Source organism: Coregonus lavaretus (genome assembly GCF_964263955.1).
Source record: "Coregonus lavaretus genome assembly, chromosome: 22".
NCBI classification, from domain to species: domain Eukaryota; kingdom Metazoa; phylum Chordata; class Actinopteri; order Salmoniformes; family Salmonidae; genus Coregonus; species Coregonus lavaretus.
Genome location: NC_140009.1, coordinates 2,797,313 through 2,821,056, shown reverse-complemented (window position 1 = coordinate 2,821,056; position 23,744 = coordinate 2,797,313). Strand labels below are relative to the sequence as shown.

The window sequence follows — 23,744 nt, the reverse complement described above, 5'->3', positions numbered from 1 at the left end:
GGAAGGTGAACCTTCACCCCAGTCTGAGGTCCTGAGCACTCTGGAGCATGTTTTCATCAAGGATCTCTCTGTACTTTGCTCCGTTCATCTTTCCCTCAATCCTGACTAGTCTCCCAGTCCCTGCCGCTGAAAAACATCCCCACAGCATGATGCTGCCACCACCATGCTTCACCGTAGGGATGGTGCCAGGTTTCCTCCAGACGTGACGCTTGGCATTCAGGCCAAAGAGTTCAATCTTGGTTTCATCAGACCAGAGAATCTTGTTTCTCATGGTCTGAGAGTCCTTTAGCTTCCTTTTGGCAAACTCCAAGCGGGCTGTCATGTGCCTTTTACTGAGGAGTGGCTTCCGTCTGGCCACTCTACCATAAAGGCCTGATTGGTGGAGTGCTGCAGAGATGGTTGTCATTCTGGAAGGTTCTTCCATCTCCACAGAGGAACTCTGGAGCTCTGTCAGAGTGACCATCGGGTTCTTGGTCACATCCCTGACCAAGGCCCTTCTCCCCCGATTGCTCAGTTTGGCCGGGCGGCCAGCTCTAGGAAGAGTCTTGGTGGTTCCAAACTTCTTCCATTTAAGAATAATGGAGGCCACTGTGTTCTTGGGGACCTTCAATGCTGCAGAAATGTTTTGGTACCCTTCCCCAGATCTGTGCCTCGACACAATCCTGCACTGTCCACTGTGGGACCTTATAAGTTCATGTCCAATCAATTGAGTTTACCACAGTGGGACTCCAGTCAAGCTGTAGAAACATCTCCAGGATGAAACAGGATGCACCTGAGCTCAATTTCGAGTCTCATAGCAAAGGGTCTGAATACTTATTTAAATAAGTTATTTCTGATTTTTTATTTTTTGTAAATTAGCGAAACATTCTACAAACCTGTTTTCTCTTTGTCATTATGGGGTATTGTGTGTAGATTGATGAGGGGGGAAAAACAATTTAATCCATTTTAGAATAAGGCTGTAACGTAACAAAATGTGGAAAATGTCTAGGGGTCTGAATACTTTCCGAAGGCACTGAATATATAAAAGAATACCACACCGTTTTGTGAGCATAATATTACAGTACTTTGGAAAAATATATTCAGTATTTGAAACAAGTGTCCAGCACCATTTTATTTAATTTTTTTAAAGGCGCAACTTGTAAATAAAAAGAATAGTAGATATATTTGAAAATGACCCTCTCCATGTCTCGGTCCTTCTCTCAGATTAGTAACCCAGCCACCCGCATGCTGAAGACTGCTGCGGCTCAGGTGGGCACGTCAGGTGTCGCCACAACCGGAACGCCAAATCGGCCAATCATCACCGTGCACAAGTCTGGCACGGTGACAGTTGCCCAGCAACACCAGGTGGTTACCACGGTAGTGGGAGGAGTCACCAAGACCATCACTCTTGTCAAGAGTCCCCTCACTCTTGGGGGAGGCGGCACGCTGGTAAGATCTGACAGAGGCTGTTTGGTGGCTAAAAACATTCATAACGTAATAACTTTTATAGTTCGGAAGGAACTTTTAGATTTTTCTGGTTCGGTTTCTGCAATTATGAGTTGTAATTGTCGTTTTGACTCTATTTAATTAATCCATGCCCATTTTCAAGCATCTTCCCCCCCCCCCCCCCAAAAATGTATTTAAAACAAACAATAAATGTTAAGCAAGTCAGCTGGCCGTCTTATTGATCCCTGGTTTAGCAGTGACTCCCTGCATCTGCTTTGTGCCCCGTTCTAAGCTGACTGCAGCCAACCAGGGTCAAAACAAACTGATGTCTGGCAAGGACGTACAGCATTGGGTTAGTTGGGATACCTTCTGTTGTCTTTTACATGCATAACAAACAGTCCATTCCCCCATGGGGGGGTCACATCTTAAACATGTACTGTATACACTCACTGTATTATGAATATATGAATGAATTAACTCTGTGACCAATTTCAAATACATATACAGTGGGGAAAAAAAGTATTTAGTCAGCCACCAATTGTGCAAGTTCTCCCACTTAAAAAGATGAGAGAGGCCTGTAATTTTCATCATAGGTACACGTCAACTATGACAGACAAAATGAGAAAGAAAAATCCAGAAAATCACATTGTAGGATTTTTAATGAATTTATTTGCAAATTATGGTGGAAAATAAGTATTTGGTCAATAACAAAAGTTTCTCAATACTTTGTTATATACCCTTTGTTGGCAATGACACAGGTCAAACGTTTTCTGTAAGTCTTCACAAGGTTTTCACACACTGTTGCTGGTATTTTGGCCCATTCCTCCATGCAAATCTCCTCTAGAGCAGTGATGTTTTGGGGCTGTCGCTGGGCAACACGGACTTTCAACTCACTCCAAATATTTTCTATGGGGTTGAGATCTGGAGACTGGCTATGCCACTCCAGGACCTTGAAATGCTTCTTACGAAGCCACTCCTTCGTTGCCCGGGCGGTGTGTTTGGGATCATTGTCATGCTGAAAGACCCAGCCACGTTTCATCTTCAATGCCCTTGCTGATGGAAGGAGGTTTTCACTCAAAATCTCACGATACATGCCCCCATTCATTCTTTCCTTTACACGGATCAGTCGTCCTGGTCCCTTTGCAGAAAAACAGCCCCAAAGCATGATGTTTCCACCCCCATGCTTCACAGTAGGTATGGTGTTCTTTGGATGCAACTCAGCATTCTTTGTCCTCCAAACACGACGAGTTGAGTTTTTACCAAAAAGTTTCATCTGACCATATGACATTCTCCCAATCCTCTTCTGGATCATCCAAATGCACTCTACCAAACTTCAGACGGGCCTGGACATGTACTGGCTTAAGCAGGGGGACACGTCTGGCACTGCAGGATTTTAGTCCCTGGCGGCGTAGTGTGTTACTGATGGTAGGCTTTGTTACTTTGGTCCCAGCTCTCTGCAGGTCATTCACTAGGTCCCCCCGTGTGGTTCTGGGATTTTTGCTCACCGTTCTTGTGATCATTTTGACCCCACGGGGTGAGATCTTGCGTGGAGCCCCAGATCGAGGGAGATTATCAGTGGTCTTGTATGTCTTCCATTTCCTAATAATTGCTCCCACAGTTGATTTCTTCAAACCAAGCTGCTTACCTATTGCAGATTCAGTCTTCCCAGCCTGGTGCAGGTCTACAATTTTGTTTCTGGTGTCCTTTGACAGCTCTTTGGTCTTGGCCATAGTGGAGTTTGGAGTGTGACTGTTTGAGGTTGTGGACAGGTGTCTTTTATACTGATAACAAGTTCAAACAGGTGCCATTAATACAGGTAACGAGTGGAGGACAGAGGAGCCTCTTAAAGAAGAAGTTACAGGTCTGTGAGAGACAGAAATCTTGCTTGTTTGTAGGTGACCAAATACTTATTTTCCACCATAATTTGCAAAGAAATTCATAAAAAATCCTACAATGTGATTTTCTGGATTTTTTTCCCTCTATTTGTCTGTCATAGTTGACGTGTACCTACGATGAAAATTACAGGCCTCTCTCATCTTTTTAAGTGGGAGAACTTGCACAATTGGTGGCTGACTAAATACTTTTTTCCCCCACTGTATTTCCACAGCCATGTAAGTTCAACAATACACACTCATTATATGGCGTTAAATAGGCCTGTCTTAATAAGTCATGTGGAAGCATCTGTTAAGTGGCATATGTTCTATTACGTTAAATAGAAATCGACTTGTATTCATAGTAAAAGTCCTGTGGTGTTTGACCAGTCTCCCCTACCTCTGTAAAAGTCCTGTGGTGTTTGACCAGTCTCCCCTACCTCTGTAAAAGTCCTGTGGTGTTTGACCAGTCTCCACTACCTCTGTAAAAGTCCTGTGGTGTTTGACCAGTCTCCACTACCTCTGTAAAAGTCCTGTGGTGTTTGACCAGTCTCCACTACCTCTGTAAAAGTCCTGTGGTGTTTGACCAGTCTCCCCTACCTCTGTAAAAGTCCTGTGGTGTTTGACCAGTCTCCCCTACCTCTGTAAAAGTCCTGTGGTGTTTGACCAGTCTCCCCTACCTCTGTAAAAGTCCTGTGGTGTTTGACCAGTCTCCACTACCTCTGTAAAAGTCCTGTGGTGTTTGACCAGTCTCCCCTACCTCTGTAAAAGTCCTGTGGTGTTTGACCAGTCTCCACTACCTCTGTCCTCCAGCTGTCTAACCTGTCCAACCTGGGGAAGGTGATGTCAGTAGTCCAGACAAAACCTGGTCAGACCGGAGCGCTGACGGGCCATGCTGGCTCCAGCCTGCAGCACATCCTACAGGTCAGTACTGCATTTAGTTTATGATATAATACAGGTCAGTACTGCATTTAGTTATATCATGTATGATATAATACAGGTCAGTACTGCATTTAGCTTATGATATAATACAGGTCAGTACTGCATTTAGTTTATGATATAATACAGGTCAGTACTGCATTTAGTTTATGATATAATAGAGGTCAGTACTGCATTTAGTTATATCATGTATGATATAATACATGTCAGTACGGCATTTAGTTATATCATGTATGATATAATACAGGTCAGTACTACATTTAGTTATACAGTTGAAGTCGGAAGTTTACATACACCTTAGCGAAATACATTTAAACTCAGTTTTTCACAATTTCCTGACATTTAATCTTAGTAAAAATTCCCTGTTTTAGGTCAGTTTATTTTAAGAATGTGAAATGTCAGAATAATAGTAGAGATTTATTTCAGCTTTTATTTCTTTCATCACATTCCCAGTGGGTCAGAAGTTTACATACACTCAATTAGTATTTGGTAGCATTGCCTTTAAATTGTTTAACTTGGGTCAAACGTTTCGGGTAGCCTTCCACAAGCTTCCCACAATAAGTTGGGTGAATTTTGGCCCATTCCTCCTGACAGAGCTGGTGTAACTGAGTCAGGTTTGTAGGCCTCCTTGCTCGCACACGTTTTTTCAGTTCTGCCCACAAATTGTCTATAGGATTGAGGTCAGGGCTTTGTGATGGCCACTCCAATACCTTGACTTTGTTGTTCTTAAGCCATTTTGCCACAACTTTGGAAGTATGCTTGGGGTCATTGTCCATTTGGAAGACCCATTTGCGACCAAGCTTTAACTTCCTGACTGATGTCTTGAGATGTTGCGTCAATATATCCACATCATTTTCCTTCCTCATGATGCCATCTATTTTGTGAAGTGCACCAGTCCCTCCTGCAGCAAAGCACCCCCACAGCATGATGCTGCCACCCCCGTGCTTCACGGTTGGGATGGTGTTCTTGGGCTTGCAAGCGTTCCCCTTTTTCCTCCAAACATAACGATGGTCATTATGGCCAAACAGTTCTATTTCTGTTTCATCAGACCAGAGGACATTTCTCCAAAAAGTAAGATCTTTGTCCCCATGTGCAGTTGCAAACCGTAGTCTGGCTTTTTTATGGCGGTTTTGGAGCAGTGGCTTCTTCCTTGCTGAGCGGCCTTTCAGGTTATGTCGATATAGGACTCGTTTTACTGTGGATATAGATACTTTTGTACCTGTTTCCTCCAGCATCTTCACAAGGTCCTTTGCTGCTGTTCTGGGATTGATTTGCACTTTTCGCACCAAAGTACGTTCATCTCTAGGAGACAGAACGCGTCTCCTTCCTGAGCGGTATGACGGCTGCGTGGTCCCATGGTGTTTATACTTGCATACTATTGTTTGTACAGATGAACCAGACTTGTGGAGGTCTACAATTTCTTTTCTGAGGTCTTGGCTGATTTCTTTTGATTTTCCCATGATATCAAGCAGAGGCGCTGAGTTTGAAGGTAGGCCTTGAAATACATCCACAGGTACACCTCCAATTGACTCAAAATGATGTCAATTAGCCTATGAGAAGCTTCTAAAGCCATGACATCATTTTCTGGAATTTTCCAAGCTGTATAAAGGCACAGTCAAATTAGTGTATGTAAACGTCTGACCCACTGGAATTGTGATACAGTGAATTATAAGTGAAATAATCTGTCTGTAAACAATTGTTGGAAAAATTATTTGTGTCGTGCACAAAGTGGATGTCCCTAACCGACTTGCCAAAACTATAGTTTGTTAACAAGAAATTTGTGGAGTGGTTGAAAAACAAGTTTTAATGACTCCAACCGAAGTGTATGTAAACTTCCGACTTCAACTGTACATTTAGTTATATAATGTATGATATAATACAGGACATTATTACATTTAGTTATATCATGTATTATATAGTACAGGACAGTATTACATTTAGTTATATCATGTATGATATACAGTACGTTCGGAAATTATTCAGACCCCTTCACATTTTCCGCATTTTGTTACGTTACAGCCTTTTTCAAAAATTGATGAAATTGTTTTTTTACCGCATCAATCTCCACACACTACCCCATAATGACAAAGCAGAAACTGGTTTTTAGAAAAAAAATCTAATAAAAAAAAAAAAAGTGAAATATAATATTTACATAAGTATTCAGACCCTTTACTCAGTACTTTGTTGGAGCACCTTTGGCAGCAATTACAGCATCGAGTCTTCTTGGGTGTGACGCTACAAGCTTGGCACACCTGTATTTGGGGAGTTTCTCCCATTCTTCTCTGCAGATCCTCTCCAGCTCTGTCAGGTTGGATGGGGAGCGTCGCTGCACAGCTATTTTCAGGTCTCTCCAGAGATGTTCAAATCCAGGCTCTGGCTGGGCAACTCAAGGACATTCAGAGACTTGTCCCGAAGCCACTCCTGCGTTTTCTTGGCTGTGTGCTTAGGGTCGTTGTCCTTTTGGCAGGTGAACTTTCGCCCCAGTCTGAGGTCCTGAGCGCTCTGGAGCAGGTTTTCATCAAGGATCTCTCAGCACTTTGCGCCGTTCATCTTTCCCTCGATCCTGACTAGTCTCCCAGTCCCTGCTGCTGAAAAACATCCCCACAGCATGATGCTGCCACCACCATGCTTCACCGTAGGGATGGTGCCGGGTTTCCTCCAGATGTGACGCTTGGCATTCAGGCCAAAGAGTTCAATCTTGGTTTCATCAGACCACAGAATCTTGTTTCTCATGGTCTTGAGAGTCTTTAGGTGCCTTTTGGCAAACTCCAAGTGGGCTGTCGTGTGCCTTTTTTACTGAGGAGTGGCTTCCGTCTGGCCACAACCTTAAAGACCTGATTGGTGGTTGTCCTTCTGGATGGTTCTCCCATCTCCACAGAGGAACTCTGGAGCTCCGTCAGAGTGACCAACGTGTTCTTGGTCACTTCCCTGACCAAGGCCCGTCTCCCCCGATTGCTCAGTTTGGCCGGGGCGTCCAGCTCTAGGAAGAGTCTTGGTGGTTCCAAACTTCTTCCGTTTAAGAACGATGGAGGCCACTGTGTTCTTGGGGACCTTCAGTGCTGCAGAATTTGTTTGGTACACTTCCCCAGATCTGTGCTTGGACACGATCCTGTCTCGGAGCTCTACGTACAATTCCTTCGACCTCAAGGCTTGCTTTTTGCTTTGACATGCACTGTCAACTGTGGGACCTTATATAGACCGTTGTGTGCCTTTCCAAATCATGTCCAATCAATTGAATTTACCACAGCTGGACTCCAATCAAGTTGTAGAAACATCTCAAGGATGATCAATCGAAACAGGATTCACCTGAGCTCAATTTAGAGTCTCATAGCAAAGGGTCTGAATACATATGTAAATAAGGTATTTCTGTTTTTTATTCTTAATACATTTGCAAAAATGTCTACATCTGTTTTCACTTCGTAATTATGGGGTATTGTGTGTAGGTAGATTGAGTAGGAAAAATTTCAATTTAATCCTTTTTAGAATAAGGCTGTAACGTAACAAAATGTGGAGAAAGTCAAGGGGTCTGAATACTTTACGAATGTGCTGTAATACAGTACAGTATTACATTTAGTTATATCAGGTATGTGGCAGGTTCAGTACACAATGATCAACAACGTATCGGTGGATGTACGTCGACAGCTGATTCTTATCCATAGTCCCTGTGGTTTGAGAACTTGTGGAAAATTCTGTCTATGTCGGATGTATAGAAAAAGAGGTCTCCAACTGTCTACCAAGCTGAAATAGTCAGTGCTTGTTGTCTTTATGCATAGAACAACAGGAAGTATAATCTGTCTCGAAGCACCACAAAAACACCAATTGGGGCTCTATTTCACAAAGTGTAGCATTGATGTACGTCAGCTTCCACCTCTCATCTTCACCTCTGACCCCTCTCTCTCTCTCTTCTTCCTGTCCCCCCAGACGAAGGGTCCTCTCCCTGCAGGTACTATCCTGAAGCTGGTGACATCAGCCGACGGCAAGCCCACCACCATCATCACCACTTCCAAGGCCGGGGGCACCGTGGGGGGCAAGCCCACTATCCTGTCCTACAGCGGTGTGCCCACCTCCAAGCCTGGCACACACATCATCAAGACCATACCCATGTCCACCGTCGGACAAACAGGTCTGTCTGCTTCCTACCTATCAATCATTCAAATCAATGCCTTTATGATGTTGGACCGCTCAGTTAATTTTCGAACTTTCAAATGGCACAGAACATTCCGGGGGGGCGGTCTCTCAAAAAAGGTATCTTGCCACACACCAATACATGGATTTGACAGTCAAACTATCACTTAAAATAGCAGCCAACCGTTGTCACTGCTGTTATCCTATGCCACGTCATGATTCGTTTAAATTAACTAACAGAGAAAGTGGTCTGTTCCATTTTCTGTGATGGCTGTCTCCCGAAATCAACATCCGACATTCCAAAATATACACTACCGTTCAAAAGTTTGGTGTCACTTAGAAATGTCATTGTTTTCTAAAGAAAAGCAATTTTTTTGTCCATTAAAATAACATCAAATTGATCAGAAATACAGTGTAGACATTGTTAATGTTGTAAATGGCTATTGTAGCTGGAAACGGCTGATTTTTTAAAATGGAATATCTACAGAGGCCCATTTATCAGCAACCATCAGTCCTGTGTTCCAATGGCAAATTGTGTTTGCTAATCCAAGTTTATCATTTTAAAAGGCTAATTGATCATTAGAAAACTATTTTGCAATTATGTTAGCACAGCTGAAAACTGTTGTGCCGATTTAAAGAAGCAATAAAACTGGCCTTCTGGAGACTAGTTGAGTATCTGGAGCATCAGCAATTGTGGGTTTGATTACAGGCTCAAAATGGCCAGAAACAAAGAACTTTCTTCTGAAACTCGTCAGTCTATTCTTGTTCTGAGAAATGAAGGCTTTTCCATGCGAGAAATTGCCAAGAAACTGAAGATCTCGTATAACGCTGTGTACTACTCCCTTCACAGAACAGCGCAAACTGACTCTAACCAGAATAGAAAGAGGAGTGGGAGGCCCCGGTGCACAACTGAGCAAGAGGACAAATACATTAGTGTCTAGTTTGAGAAACAGACCCCTCACAGGTCCTCAACTGGCAGCTTCATTAAATAGTACCCGCAAAACACCAGTCTCAACGTCAACAGTGAAGAGGCGACTCCGGGATGCTGACCTTCTAGGCAGAGTTGCAAAGAAAAAGCCATATCTCAGACTGGCCAATAAAAAGAAAATATTAAGATGGGCAAAAGAACAGACACTGGACAGAGGAAGATTGGAAAAAAGTGTTATGGACAGACTAATCGAAGTTTGAGGTGTTCGGATCACAAAGAAGAACATTTGTGAGACGCAGACCAAATGAAAAGATGATGGAGGAGTGCTTGATGCCATCTGTATAGCATGGTGGAGGCAATGTGATGGTCTGGGGGTGCTTTGGTGGTGGTAAAGTGGGAGATTTGTACAGGGTAAAAGGGATCTTGAAGAAGGAAGGCTATCACTCCATTTTGCAACGCCATGCCATAATCTGTGGACGGCGCTTGATTGGAGCCAATTTCCTCCTACAACAGGACAATGACCCAAACCACAGCCCCAAACTATGCAAGAACTATTTAAGGAAGAAGCAGTCAGCAGGTATTCTGTCTATAATGGAGTGGCCAGCACAGTCACCGGATCTCAACCCTATTGAGCTGTTGTGGGAGTAGCTTGACCGTATGGTACGTAAGAAGTGCCCATCAAGCCAATCTAACTTGTGGGAGGTGCTTCAGGAAGCATGGGGTGAAATCTCTTCAGATTACCTCAACAAATTGAGAACTACAATGCCAAAGGTCTGCAAGGCTGTAATTGCTGCAAATGGAGGATTCTTTGACGAAAGCAACATTTGAAGGACACAATTATTATTTCAATTAAAAATCATTATTTCTAACCTTGTCATTCACTGCATTTTGCTATATTTCCTATTCAAACTCATTTCATGTATGTTTTCATGGAAAACAAGGACATTTCTAAGTGACCCCAAACTTTTGAACGGTAGTGTAGATATAAGCCTTCTGCAAGTTCTCATCTAACCAACAATGTATAGGTTATTCCAAGTTCCCATGTGGCCTTTGAATCGTGTTAGTTTAAACAGCGCCACACCCCAAACGTTTGCCCCCTGTTCTATTGATTTCAGCGTGGCATCGATGGAAGTGATTAACAAAAAAAGTGTTGCATTGGTGACTTGAATCAAAATGCAACACTTCAAAATGTAGCTAACTTTCTTTTATATATTGTCTTCTAACCAGTGATGTACACATTATTCCTACATTCCGTGTTGGTTTTTGAGCTGTTTTAACGTAATTGATTCCAACGTAATAATCAATGGGAGTGATTGATGAAACAGTGTTGCGTTTCTGTTTTGGTGACCCCCCGTATCAAAATGTAGCTGTCTGTGTTCTGCAGGTCTAACCAGTGATGTAAAAATATATCCAGTTTCCATGTGGTTTGAGGTGTGGTAGTTTCATTAGCGCATAATAAGTTTAAATGAAATTGAATCATTAACATTAAGTAAAAAATCCCAAACCGAAAAACCTTTTTTGTTTTTTTTTCTCCAGAATTTAAATCATAGTGCAGTTATCACAAAACTACCATTAACAGGTCCCCATCATCAAAGGAATTTTTGTTTGTTTTTTTACAAATAAGCCTACCTAATGCAAGAAGGCTGTAATGTTAGTTAGCGGATATGCATCTTTCAAATTAATATATATATATTTTTTAACGTTTTATTTAAGCAGGGAGTCACCATTGAGACCAGGGTCTCTTTCACAGGGAGCCCTGCATATACAGTGACAAAATCGTAATACAATGTAAAAGCAGTCGAATACAGCACAACACCAATACTCAAGAAAAACAATTACATTTCTCAATAAGAATATATTAAATTGCCAGAGTGGCACCAGAACATCTTATTGTAATGTATTGTATAGTTGGTTCCAGCAATGAGGTGCTTTTAAAACTAAAAGCGGATTTACCTGGTTCGGTGGAGACCCCAGGAAACGGGTTTGATGTCATGTTTTTATATTTTAACAGCAACGTTTTTGTTGTGAGTCGCTAATGCACATAACAAATGTCAGGAACACTAGAGGCAAATGTCAGGAACACTAGAGGCAAATGTCAATTAACGGTTGTCTTCGGGACAGTTTCACCTGCCACAAAGCAGATTCCAGATGCCTGAGCCTACTGTGTGACTGTGGTAGAACTTCATCGCCCCCTAGCGGTCATACCCCCCAAAAATGCAGTTTAAACATTAAGAAAAAAAATGCCACTTGTCACATCCCTATTGGGAACAGAAAACTGTATTGAGGTCGGGATTTTCTTCCATAAGAATGAGTAGATCTTTGGCCCGTTTCTCGCTCCATCTTCTCCCGCTGCCGTCCGCTGGGCTTCCCTTCATCACCATATTTGGTGAGGAGTGGAAATTCCAACCGGATTCTTCAGGTTAATACATCCGGTGAAACGTCTGGCTCCTTGTTCTATCTGTGGCATCATTTTGGGAATATACATTTTGTAATTTTCAACATTAATTTCCAATGGTATTGTGCTTCATCAGGTAACTGCTGAATGAGTCCAAAAGCATGCTGTGATTTTATTTATTTTGTTGATATACCAGAAATCGGCTTACCCTGCCTACTACATAGAACTTGAACCTCTGTATGTGTTTAATCTGTTGTCTGGTCAGGAGTGACTGGCAGTGGTATGAAGTCCCCCATTACCATCATCACCACTAAGATGATGACACCAGGCACCGGGACTCCAGGCAAGATCATCAGCGCTATGCCCAGAGCTGGGGCTGGCCAGCAGGGACTCACACAGGTAAAGGGGGTGTACAAAGTCATTCATAACCCTTTTATGAAAAAGGTCATAACATGAGTGGCTCACGTTAGTAAAACTAACATTGTAAAATGCTGCAGACGCATTGTTGTATAAGCAGAAAAAAGATGGTGCAAAAACATGCAATACAATGTGAAGCATATATTAGGGATGGGCACGGTTATTTGAATACCCAAACGGACTGTAATATTAGAATACATTTGAGTATTCATTTTTTGAAAGAAAAAAGAAAATCATTGGCCTATTTTAACAATGAAAAGGCTTTGTCTAAACATTGATCTATGTGACATCGCTGTCTTAGCTAGCTTCTTAAGATCGATTTGATGCAGTAAAGACCGGCACTACCAGATGGGATGAGAAGTTTACATTTACATTTTAGTCATTTAGCAGACGCTCTTATCCAGAGCGACTTACAGGAGCAGTTAGGGTTAAGTGCCTTGCTCAAGGGCACATAGACAGATTTTTCGGCTAGTCGGCTCGGGGATTAGAACCAGCGACCTTTCGGTTGCTGGCACAACGCTCTTACCCACTAAGCTGCCTGCCGCCCAAGAAGTAACTTTGGCAATCTACAAGCTAACTAGCCCCAGTCAGAGTGGCTCCTTTCTCCCTCCCGCGTCAAACACCCCGACCCCTGCTACTCCCTGCTGCAGCAGCAAGCAGAGCTGCACCGTCTCTCCCGAGTCGCGCAAGCTGCACAGCAAGTTAGATATATATATATATATATATATATATATATATATATATATATATAGATATATATATATATATATATATATTTATATTTATTTATTTTTAAAAAATTTTGTACACTTATTTCGATCTAATGCTATTATTCAAATAGTGAAATTATTTCCCTGAAGCAGACTCCCCTGAGAGACATTAAAGCCAGGCATCACACCCTCATAGGTTTTCCCCTAATCATATCACAATCAACTTTTACCAGCTGAATGTAGACAAAAGTATAATACTTTTTTGTATAAACAAAATTCTGAAATATTTTAAAATATGCAAATGAGGATATACAAGTGCATTCAGAAAGTATTTATACCCCTTGACTTATTCCGTGTTGTTACAGCCATAATTCAAAATGGATTAAATAGAGCAACACACAATAGCCTATAATGACCAAGTGAAAACATGGTTTTATACATTTTATTGAAATATCAAATTTACATAAGTATTCACACCCTTGAGTCAATACTTTGTTGAATCTCCTTTTGGCAGCGATTACGGCTAAGAGCTTTCCACACCTGGATCGTGCAACATTTTGTCTTAATATTATTTTAAAATGTCTTCAAGCTCTGTCAAATTGGTTGTTGGTCATTGCTAGATTGCTGTTTTTTAAAGTCACCATTGGCCTCGTGCTGAAATCCCTGAGCGGTTTCCTTCCTCTCCGGCAACTGAGTTAGGAAGGAGGCCTGTATCTTTGTAGTTACTGGGTGTGTTGATACACCATCCAAAGTGTAATTAATAACTTCACTGTGCTCAAAGGGATATTCAATGTCTGTTTTTTTTGTTTTTTTTACCCATCGCCCTTCTTTGCCAGGCATTGGAAAACCTCCCTCGTATTTGTGGTTGAATCTGTGTTTTAAAATACACTGCTCGACTGCGGGATTATTTAGGATTGCCATAACAAAGGGGTTGAATACTTACTGACTCAAGACATTTCAGCTTTTCATTTGTAAAATAAATAAAAAACACACAATTCCACTTTAACATTATGGGGTATTGTGTGTGTGTGTAGACCAGTGACGACCACATCTCAATTTAATCAATTTTAAATTCTAGCTGCAGTACAACAAAATCTGGGAAAAGGGGTTTGAATGGCCTTTCTGAAGGCACTGTATCTCATTAAATATGCACATATTTGCATATCACGCAAATGCATTTTTCCCGACACTGGATGAAGTCAGCCTAAATATTTTGATTTCATTTTGTTAATACACTCTAGAACTGGACAAGAGCAAATTGTGGATAAACTTTTTAAAAATCTTTTTAAAATACTAAAGATAAAATGTACAACATTATCAACAATTCCAGCTGAGTAAGTCTGGAGAATATATCTAAGGATAGCCACACCAATGTGTTGAATGTGGACTCTTCTAAAGCTGAGAAAAATGAGTTGGCGTCTGGAAAGAGTCTGACTTTTGGGAAATGGCAGTTAACCTTTTTTCTACAATTTCCGCGGCCCAGCGGAAATCGAATTAACATAATAATGTAAAAGATCGCCTGTTTTAAGCTAGAGATATCTGTTTTTTTTTTTGTCTCAATTTGCCGATATCCCCCTTCCGCATCTGCGATGAAAGGCGTCAGCTAGAGTGTTGTTTGTCAGATCATGAGCGATCCCGAAAATCGGTCTCACAAAAAACGTCTAAAGTGTCGGAACGGTTTGGCCTAAAAACTATTATGACCCCTCTGTGGAAAGATGAGACTCTCACGAACACGATGGTTTGCTCTACGACCCCCCCCCACACACACACACACACACACACACACACACACACACACACACACACACACACACACAAACGACACGGGACACAGGACTTGTCTGAAGTCGGTACAACTTCTTCTGCCAACTTCTGGCTGTAGCGTCCAAACAGTAATATGACCCCTCTGTGGAAAGGTCAGTCTCACACAAACGCCTACATGTCGGTTGTTCTAGGATGCCCACAAGCCTCTCAAGACTCATCTCAAGACTCCCCGGGACCTGTTGAAAAAAATGAATGGAAGTGTATATATGGAGATAGTTTAGTGCCCAAAATAAGAGGTTAAATTATCCTTGACATTTACATTTACATTACATTTTAGTCATTTAGCAGACGCTCTTAACCAGAGCGACTTACAGGAGCAATTAGGGTTAAGTGCCTTGCTCAAGGGCACATTAACGTCATTTAGCAGACGCTCTTAGCCAGAGCGACTCACAAATTGGTGCGTTCACCCTATAGCCAGTGGGATAACCACTTTACAATTTGGGGGGGGGGGGGGTTAGAAGGAATACTTTAGCCTATCCCAGGTATTCCTTAAAGAGGTGGGGTTTCAAATGTCTCCGGAAGGTGGTGAGTGACTCCGCTGTCCTGGCGTCGTGAGGGAGCTTGTTCCACCATTGGGGTGCCAGAGCAGCGAACAGTTTTGACTGGGCTGAGCGGGAGCTGTGCTTCCGCAGAGGAAGGGGAGCCAGCAGGCCAGAGGTGGATGAACGCAATGTCCTCGTTTGGGTGTAGGGACTGATCAGAGCCTGAAGGTACAGGGGTGCCGTTCCCCTCACTGCTCCAAAGGCAAGCACCATGGTCTTGTAGCGGATGCGAGCTTCAATTGGAAGCCAGTGGAGTGTGCGGAGGAGGGGGGTGACGTGAGAGAACTTGGGAAGGTTGAACACCAGACGGGCTGCGGCATTCTGGATGAGTTGTAGGGGTTTAATGGCACAGACATGACCATCTTAAAACAATTCCATATGTTAGCTTAGTAGAACCCCCCCCCCTTAGACTCTAGACTGTTATGACTCTAGACTGTTAAGACAAGTACACTGACTTTAGACTACCAACCGCCTATTTAGACCCATCACTAACGCGTCAAAGTAAGTTACTAAATATACTGTAGTGCAGTTCGTAACACGCTATGAAATGGGCTTTTTAAATTGTGCCATTTAATGTAGTCAGCTTAGAAATGATTGATTTAAAGTGTTTAAAATGCATTCAAATGGTGGTGATGGTAGTACGATAAACTAAAGAAAATATGAGAATAGATACATTTTTGACATTTTTTTTATGTTTACTTTTTGAAAACACTAATATTAATTTCTAAATTGGTACCTGGCCTTAAGTCGTGGACACATTATTTGTTACACATTTTGTTTTTCCAGCACCTGAATTATTGTCCATTGGTTAGACATTTTGCCTTCTGCCTTTAACCTTAAGCCTTTAACCCTGGATGGAGAGCAATTGTGGTTATTTGTGTTTATTATGGATCCCCATTAGTTCCTGCCAAGGCAGCAGCTTCTCTTCCTGGGGTTTATTATGGATCCCCATTAGTTCCTGCCAAGGCAGCAGCTACTCTTCCTGGGGTTTATTATGGATCCCCATTAGTTCCTGCCAAGGCAGCAGCTACTCTTCCTGGGGTTTATTATGGATCCCCATTAGTTCCTGCCAAGGCAGCAGTTACTCTTCCTGGGGTTTATTATGGATCCCCATTAGTTCTTGCCAAGGCAGCAGCTACTCTTCCTGGGGTTTATTATGGATCCCCATTAGTTCCTGCCAAGGCAGCAGCTACTCTTCCTGGGGTTTATTATGGATCCCCATTAGTTCCTGCCAAGGCAGCAGCTACTCTTCCTGGGGTTTATTATGGATCCCCATTAGTTCCTGCCAAGGCAGCAGCTACTCTTCCTGGGGTTTATTATGGATCCCCATTAGTTCCTGCCAAGGCAGCAGCTACTCTTCCTGGGGTTTATTATGGATCCCCATTAGTTCCTGCCAAGGCAGCAGCTACTCTTCCTGGGGTTTATTATGGATCCCCATTAGTTCCTGCCAAGGCAGCAGCTACTCTTCCTGGGGTTTATTATGGATCCCCATTAGTTCCTGCCAAGGCAGCAGCTACTCTTCCTGGGGTTTATTATGGATCCCCATTAGTTCCTGCCAAGGCAGCAGCTACTCTTCCTGGGGTTTATTATGGATCCCCATTAGTTCCTGCCAAGGCAGCAGCTACTCTTCCTGGGGTTTATTATGGATCCCCATTAGTTCCTTCCAAGGCAGCAGCTACTCTTCCTGGGGTCCAGCAACATTAAGGCAGTTATATACAGTCGTGGTCAAAAGTTTTGAGAATGACACAAGTATTGGTCTTCACGAAATTCGCTGCTTCAGTGTTATGAGATATTTTTTGTCAGATGTTACTATGGTATACTGAAGTATAATTACAAGCATTCCATATGTGTCAAAGGCTTTTATTGACAATTACATTAAGTTTATGCAAAGAGTCAGTATTTGCAGTGTTGATCCTTCTTTTTCAAGACCTCTGCAATCCGCCCTGGCATGCTGTCAATTAACTTCTGGGCCACATCCTGACTGATGGCAGCCCATTCTTGCATAATCAATGCTTGGAGTTTGTCAGAATTTGTGGGTTTTTGTTTGTCCACCCGCCTCTTGAGGATCGACCACAAGTTCTCAATGGGATTAAGGTCTGAGGAGTTTCCTGGCCATGGACCCAAAATGTCGATGTTTTGTTCCCCGAGCCACTTAGTTATCACTTTTGCCTTATGGCAAGGTGCTCCATCATGCTGGAAAAGGCATTGGTCGTCACCAAACTGTTCTTGGATGGTTGGGAGAAGTTGCTCTCGGAGGATGTGTTGGTACCGTTCTTTATTCATGGCTGTGTTCTTAGGCAGAAATGTGAGTGAGCCCACTCCCTTGGCTGAGAAGCAACCCCACACATGAATGGTCTCAGGATGCTTTACTGTTGGCATGACACAGGACTGATGGTAGTGCTCACCTGGTCTTCTCCGGACAAGGTGTTTTCCGGATGCCCCAAACAATCGGAAAGGGGATTCATCAGAGAAAATGACTTTACCCCAGTCCTCAGCAGTCCAATCCCTGTACCTTTTGCAGAATATCAGTCTGTCCCTGATGTTTTTCCTGGAGAGAAGTGGCTTCTTTTCTGCCCTTCTTGACACCAGGCCATCCTCCAAATGTCTTTGCCTCACTGTGCGTGCAGATGCACTCGCATCTGCCTGCTGCCATTCCTGAGCAAGCTCTGCACTGGTGGTGCCCCGATCCCGCAGCTGAATCAACTTTGCTGGACTTTCTTGGGCACCCTGACGCCTTCTTCACAACAATTGAACCTCTCTCCTTGAAGTTCTTGATGAACCGATAAATGGTTGGTTTAGGTGCAATCTTACTAGCAGCAATATCCTTGCCTGTGAAGACCTTTTTGTGCAAAGCAATGATGACGGCACATGTTTCCTTGCAGGTAACCATGGTTAACAGACGAAGAACAATGATTTCAAGCACCACCCTCCTTTTAAAGCTTCCAGTCTGTTATTCTAACTCAATCAGCATGACAGAGTGATCTCCAGCCTTGTCCTCGTCAACACTCTCACCTGTGTTAACGAGAGAATCACTGACATGATGGCAGCTGGTCCTTTTGTGGCAGGGCTGAAATGCAGTGGGAAAGAGTTTGGGGGATTAAGTTCATTTTCATGGCAAAGAGGGACTTTGCAATTAATTGCAATTCATCTGATCACTCTTCATGACATTCTGGAGTATATGCAAATTGCCATCATCAAAACTGAGGCAGCAGACTTTGTGAAAATTAGTATTTGCGTCATTCTCAAAACTTTTACGTTTCATAACACATAAGAGCCTTGCTCAAGGAAATACGTTTGATGTGCTTATATTACCTGTCTTGTGCATGTATACATCCTCTGTTTCTACCAGGTGGTGCTTCAAATGTTGCCCCTGGCCCGGGACTATTTTACTGTATATAACATTTACATTTACATTTTAGTCATTTAGCAGACGCTCTTATCCAGAGCGACTTACAAATTGGTGCATTCACCTTATAGCCAGTGGGATAACCACTTTACAATATGTTTATTTTTTATTTTTTTATTTTTTTGGGTGGGGTAAGGGTGGGGTAGAAGGATTACTTTATCCTATCCCAGGTATTCCTTAAAGAGGTGGGGTTTCAAGTGTCTCCGGAAGGTGGTGAGTGACTCCGCTGTCCTGGCGTCGTGAGGGAGCTTGTTCCACCATTGGGGTGCCAGAGCAGCGAACAGTTTTGACTGGGCTGAGCGGGAACTATGCTTCCGCAGAGGAAGGGGAGCCAGCAGGCCAGAGGTGGATGAACGCAATGCCCTCGTTTGGGTGTAGGGTCTGATCAGAGCCTGAAGGTACGGAGGTGCCGTTCCCCTCACAGCTCCGTAGGCAAGCACCATGGTCTTGTAGCAGATGCGAGCTTCAACTGGAAGCCAGTGGAGTGTGCGGAGGAGGGGGGTGACGTGAGAGAACTTCGGAAGGTTGAACACCAGACGGGCTGCGGCATTCTGGATGAGTTGTAGGGGTTTGATGGCGCCTCTAATAGCTCTATGTATCTAACAGGTTGTTATGATGTTTCTACCAGGTGGTGCTGAAGGGTGCCCCCGGACAGCCCGGGACTATTTTACGGACCGTCCCCATGGGAGGTGTACGTCTCGTCTCCCCGGTAACTGTTTCCGGTGTCAAACCTAACGTCACCACCCTGGTCGTCAAGGGAACCACAGGTAAGGAGCTCAGTGATAATCACAGCTTTGCTAGTCATGCCAGGGTAGTGGGTTCGATCCCCGGGACCACCCATACACAAAAAATGTATGCACGCATGACTGTAAGTCGCTTTGGATGAAAGCGTCTGCTAAATGGCATATTATTATTATTATTATTATTATTATTATTATTATTATTATTATTTATCAACAGTCACCATCATGCTTTAGCTTGTGTTGTTTTGCAGCATCAGTCCCATTAGACTAGCTTAGGTACAATTACATTTAAGTCATTTAGCAGACACTCTTATCCAGAGCGACTTACATGTCTGTTAGCGCTACCAATAGCGATCAATCAATTAATAAATCAATGTTCTCCCTCTGACCAGGTGTGACTACGTTGGGTACAGTGACTGGCACAGTGTCGACCAGCCTGGCAGGAGGAAGTGTTGCCAGCGCTACTCCCATCACCACCTTGGGCACCATGACGACCCTGCCTGGACAGGTCACTGTCTCCGCAGCACAGGTACAGTTTATGTAGACGATGTACAGTTCAATGGCGCCGGAGGAGATGGCTGCCGTTTTTACCGGCTCCTAACCAATTGAGTGTGTGTGTGTGTGTGTTTTCGCGTTATTTGTAACTTATTTTGTACATAATGTTTCTGCCTCCGTCTCTTATGACCGAAAAAGAGCTTCTGGATTTCAGGACAGCGATTACTCACCTCGTACTGGACCAATATTTTTTCTTTAAGGAGTCGGACGCGAAGGATTTACTTCCGACACCCGACAAGGCCCAAATTCCCGTCATTCGCATGAAGAAGAGACGGTGATATCGGGGACGTAGGTCGGGGTGCCTTGTAATGAGCCGACGGCGAGTGGGTGATCTGCCTCTACCATCAGTCCTTTTTAGCCAACGTACAATCATTGGATAATAAAATGGATGAGCTCCGATCAAGAATATCCTACCACCGGGACGTTATAAACTGTAATATCTTATGTTTCACCGAGTCGTGGCTGAATGACGACATGGATAACATACAGCTGGCGGGCTATACGCTACATCGGCAGGATAGAACGGCTGACTCCGGTAAGACAAGGGGTGGCAGTCTGTATATTTGTAAATAACAGCTGGTGCACGAAATCTAATATTAAGGAAGTCTCAAGGTTTTGCTCGCCTGAGGTAGAGCATCTCATGATAAGCTGTAGACCACACTATTTACCAAGAGAGTTTTCATCTATATTTTTCGTAGCTGTCTGTTTACCACCACAAACTGATCCTGGCGCTAAGACCGCACTCAACGAGCTGTATAAGGCCATAAGCAAACAGGAAAACACTCATCCAGAGGCGGCCGGGGACTTTAATGAAGGGAAACTTAAATCCGTTTTACCTCATTTCTACCAGCATGTTAAATGTGCAACCAGAGGAAAAAAAACTCTAGACCACCTTTACTCCACACACAGAGACGCGTACAAAGCTCTCCCTCGCCCTCCATTTGGCAAATCTGACCATAATTATGTCCTCCTGATTCCTGCTTACAAGCAATAACTAAAGCAGGAAGCACCAGTGACTCGCTCAGAAGTGGTCAGATGACGCAGATGCTAAGCTACAGGACTGTTTTGCTAGCACAGACTGGAATATGTTTCCGGGATTCTTCCGATGGCATTGAGGAGTACACCACTTCAGTCACTGGCTTCATCAATAAGTGCATCGATGACGTTGTCCCCACAGTGACCGTACGTACATACCCCAACCAGAAGCCATGGATTACAGGCAACATCCGCACTGAGCTAAAGGGTAGAGTTGCCGCTTTTGGGGAGCGGGACTCTAACCCGGACGCTTATAAGAAATCCCGCTATGCCCTCCGACGAACCATCAAACGGGCAAAGCGTCAATACAGGACTGAGATTGAATCGTACTACACCGGCTCTGACGCTCGTCGGATGTGGCAGGGCTTGAAAACTATTACGGACTACAAAAGGAAGCACAGCCGCGAGCTGCCCAATGACACGAGCCAACCAGACGAGCTAAATCACTTCTATGCTCGCTTGGAGGCAAGCAACACTGAAGCATGCATTTTTATTTTTTATCTATTTTTTTACTTAACACTTATTTTTCTTAAAACTGCATTGTTGGTTAAGGGCTTGTAAGTAAGCATTTCATTGTAAGGTCTACACCTGTTGTATTTGGCGCATGTTGCAAATAACATTTGATTTGATTTACACAGGCAGCCCAATTCTGAACTTTTGCCCAATTATTGGCAAAAAAGCTGCTTTAGTTGGTTAAAAGTCCAATTGGTGAATAAATCGATCAGAATTGTCTGCCTTTGTATACACAGCCGTAGTGTCTTATCTACCACATTTGTTATGTCAGACCAGGACAGGTTGTAATCAGTTTGGTACAGATGCATACTGCCGTCATTAATACTTGGAATGGGTTGAATCCCATTTAAATTAGCTGCTTAGCTTGTCCTGGTGGCATATACACCTGGGAGACAGCAAGCTGACCTTGATACGTCTAGGAGACAGCAAGATGACTTTGATACGCCTGGGAAGACAGCAAGATGACTTTGATACGCCTGGGAAGACAGCAAGCTGACTTTGATACGCCTGGGAGACAGCAAGCTGACTTTGATACGCCTGGGGAGACAGCAAGCTGACCTTGATACGCCTGGGAAGACAGCAAGCTGACCTTGATACGCCTGGGAGACAGCAAGCTGACTTTGATACGCATGTTAGACAGCAAGCTGACTTTGATACGGCTGGGAGACAGCAAGCTGACTTTGATACGTCTAGGAGACAGCAAGCTGACTTTGATACGCCTGGGAAGACAGCAAGCTGACTTTGATACGCATGTTAGACAGCAAGCTGACTTTGATACGTCTAGGAGACAGCAAGCTGACTTTGATACGCCTGGGAGACAGCAAGCTGACTTTGATACGTCTAGGAGACAGCAAGCTGACTTTGATACGCATGTTAGACAGCAAGCTGACTTTGATACGCCTGGGAGACAGCAAGCTGACTTTGATACGCCTGGGAAGACAGCAAGCTGACTTTGAAAAGTAGAAGTTTCAGTGCTTCTCGAACTGTGGCACTTCTTTTCTGCCACCATGAAAACACAAATAGAAAACATAACATTTGGAATGATTTGAATTCCATTTATATAAGTAGTATTTATTCAAATATTTCTTAATTTTATTGGTAAGATTTAATTTATTAACTTGTATTATTGACCTCTTGTGTCTGTCCTCCAGGCAGGAGGCCAGGCCACCCAGGTGACCTTGATCACGACCCCCAGCGGCGTGGAGGCTCAGCCTGTCCATGACCTTCCTGTCTCCATCATGTCCTCCCCCACCTCCGCTGACCCCTCCTCCACGGTGACCCTGGTCTGCTCTAACCCCCCCTGCGAGACCCACGAGACCGGCACCACCAATACAGCTACCACGGCCTCCGCTAACATGACCGGTAATGGTGGGGTGGAGAGGGTGTGTTCAAACCCGCCGTGTGAAACCCACGAGACCGGCACCACCAATACTCAAACGACGGCGTCCTCCAACATGGGCCAGGTACAGCAGCTGTGCACCAACCCCCCGTCAGAGACCCACGATACAGGCACTACCAACACCCCGACCACTGCCAGCTGTAACATGGGGTCCGACAAGCAACAGCAAGGTTCCTGCATAACTAACCCCAGTGGGTCTGATCCTCCGTCCTCTCCGGCCCCCTCCTCCTCCGGAGCCCTCTCCCCCTCGTCTGTCTCCGGGGCCGTGTCTGCGCCGGGGGTGCTGCGACCGGAGACCCTGAGAACAGGGACCACCTACACCTCCACCACCGCCCGCTCTAACATGGGCTCTGATAAGATGGGGATGAGTCTCGGCTCCTCGTCCTCCGACAGCCAGAGCAAATCGTCCAGCGGTTGTGGAGGAGGGTCCCCCCTCACCTCTCCTGTGTGCTCCAGTCCACGCTATGAAACGCACCAGACAGACACCACCACTACCTCGACGCAGGCCAACTCCATTATGGGCAGTGGACAGACTACAGGGACAGTGCAGAGGGTGTGTTCCAATCCTCCGTGTGAAACGCATGAGACGGGGACGACCAACACCCCGTCTCAGGCTACGTCCAACCTGGCGGGAACAGGGACAGGAACGGGCACGGTCCAGAGGGTGTGTTCCAATCCTCCGTGTGAAACGCATGAGACAGGGACGACCAACACCCCGTCTCAGGCTACGTCCAACCTGGCGGGGACAGGAACGGGCACGGTCCAGAGGGTGTGTTCCAATCCTCCGTGTGAAACACATGAGACGGGGACGACCAACACGGCCACTACTGCCACAGGTAGGAGCTTCTGCTATCTATCCACTGAACATGACTGTGTCTGTGACCCATTTCTTTCTTAAAGTTGACAGATGTCAGGGT

General features: G+C 44.2%; 1 protein-coding gene across 1 annotated transcript in view; it reads left to right on the top strand.

Annotated features, from left to right (window-relative positions):
* The window catches only part of LOC311150241 (host cell factor 1-like), a 67,818-nt gene that overhangs the window by 16,642 nt on the left and 27,432 nt on the right, over window positions 1-23,744 (top strand). The window contains exons 12-19 of the mRNA XM_084187617.1: window positions 1,204-1,428; window positions 1,718-1,777; window positions 4,110-4,220; window positions 8,157-8,358; window positions 11,949-12,082; window positions 19,211-19,349; window positions 19,718-19,854; window positions 22,580-23,663. Of these exons, the coding sequence (XP_084043743.1) occupies window positions 1,204-1,428; window positions 1,718-1,777; window positions 4,110-4,220; window positions 8,157-8,358; window positions 11,949-12,082; window positions 19,211-19,349; window positions 19,718-19,854; window positions 22,580-23,663 (2,092 nt within the window). The remainder of the gene's footprint in view (window positions 1-1,203; window positions 1,429-1,717; window positions 1,778-4,109; window positions 4,221-8,156; window positions 8,359-11,948; window positions 12,083-19,210; window positions 19,350-19,717; window positions 19,855-22,579; window positions 23,664-23,744) is intronic.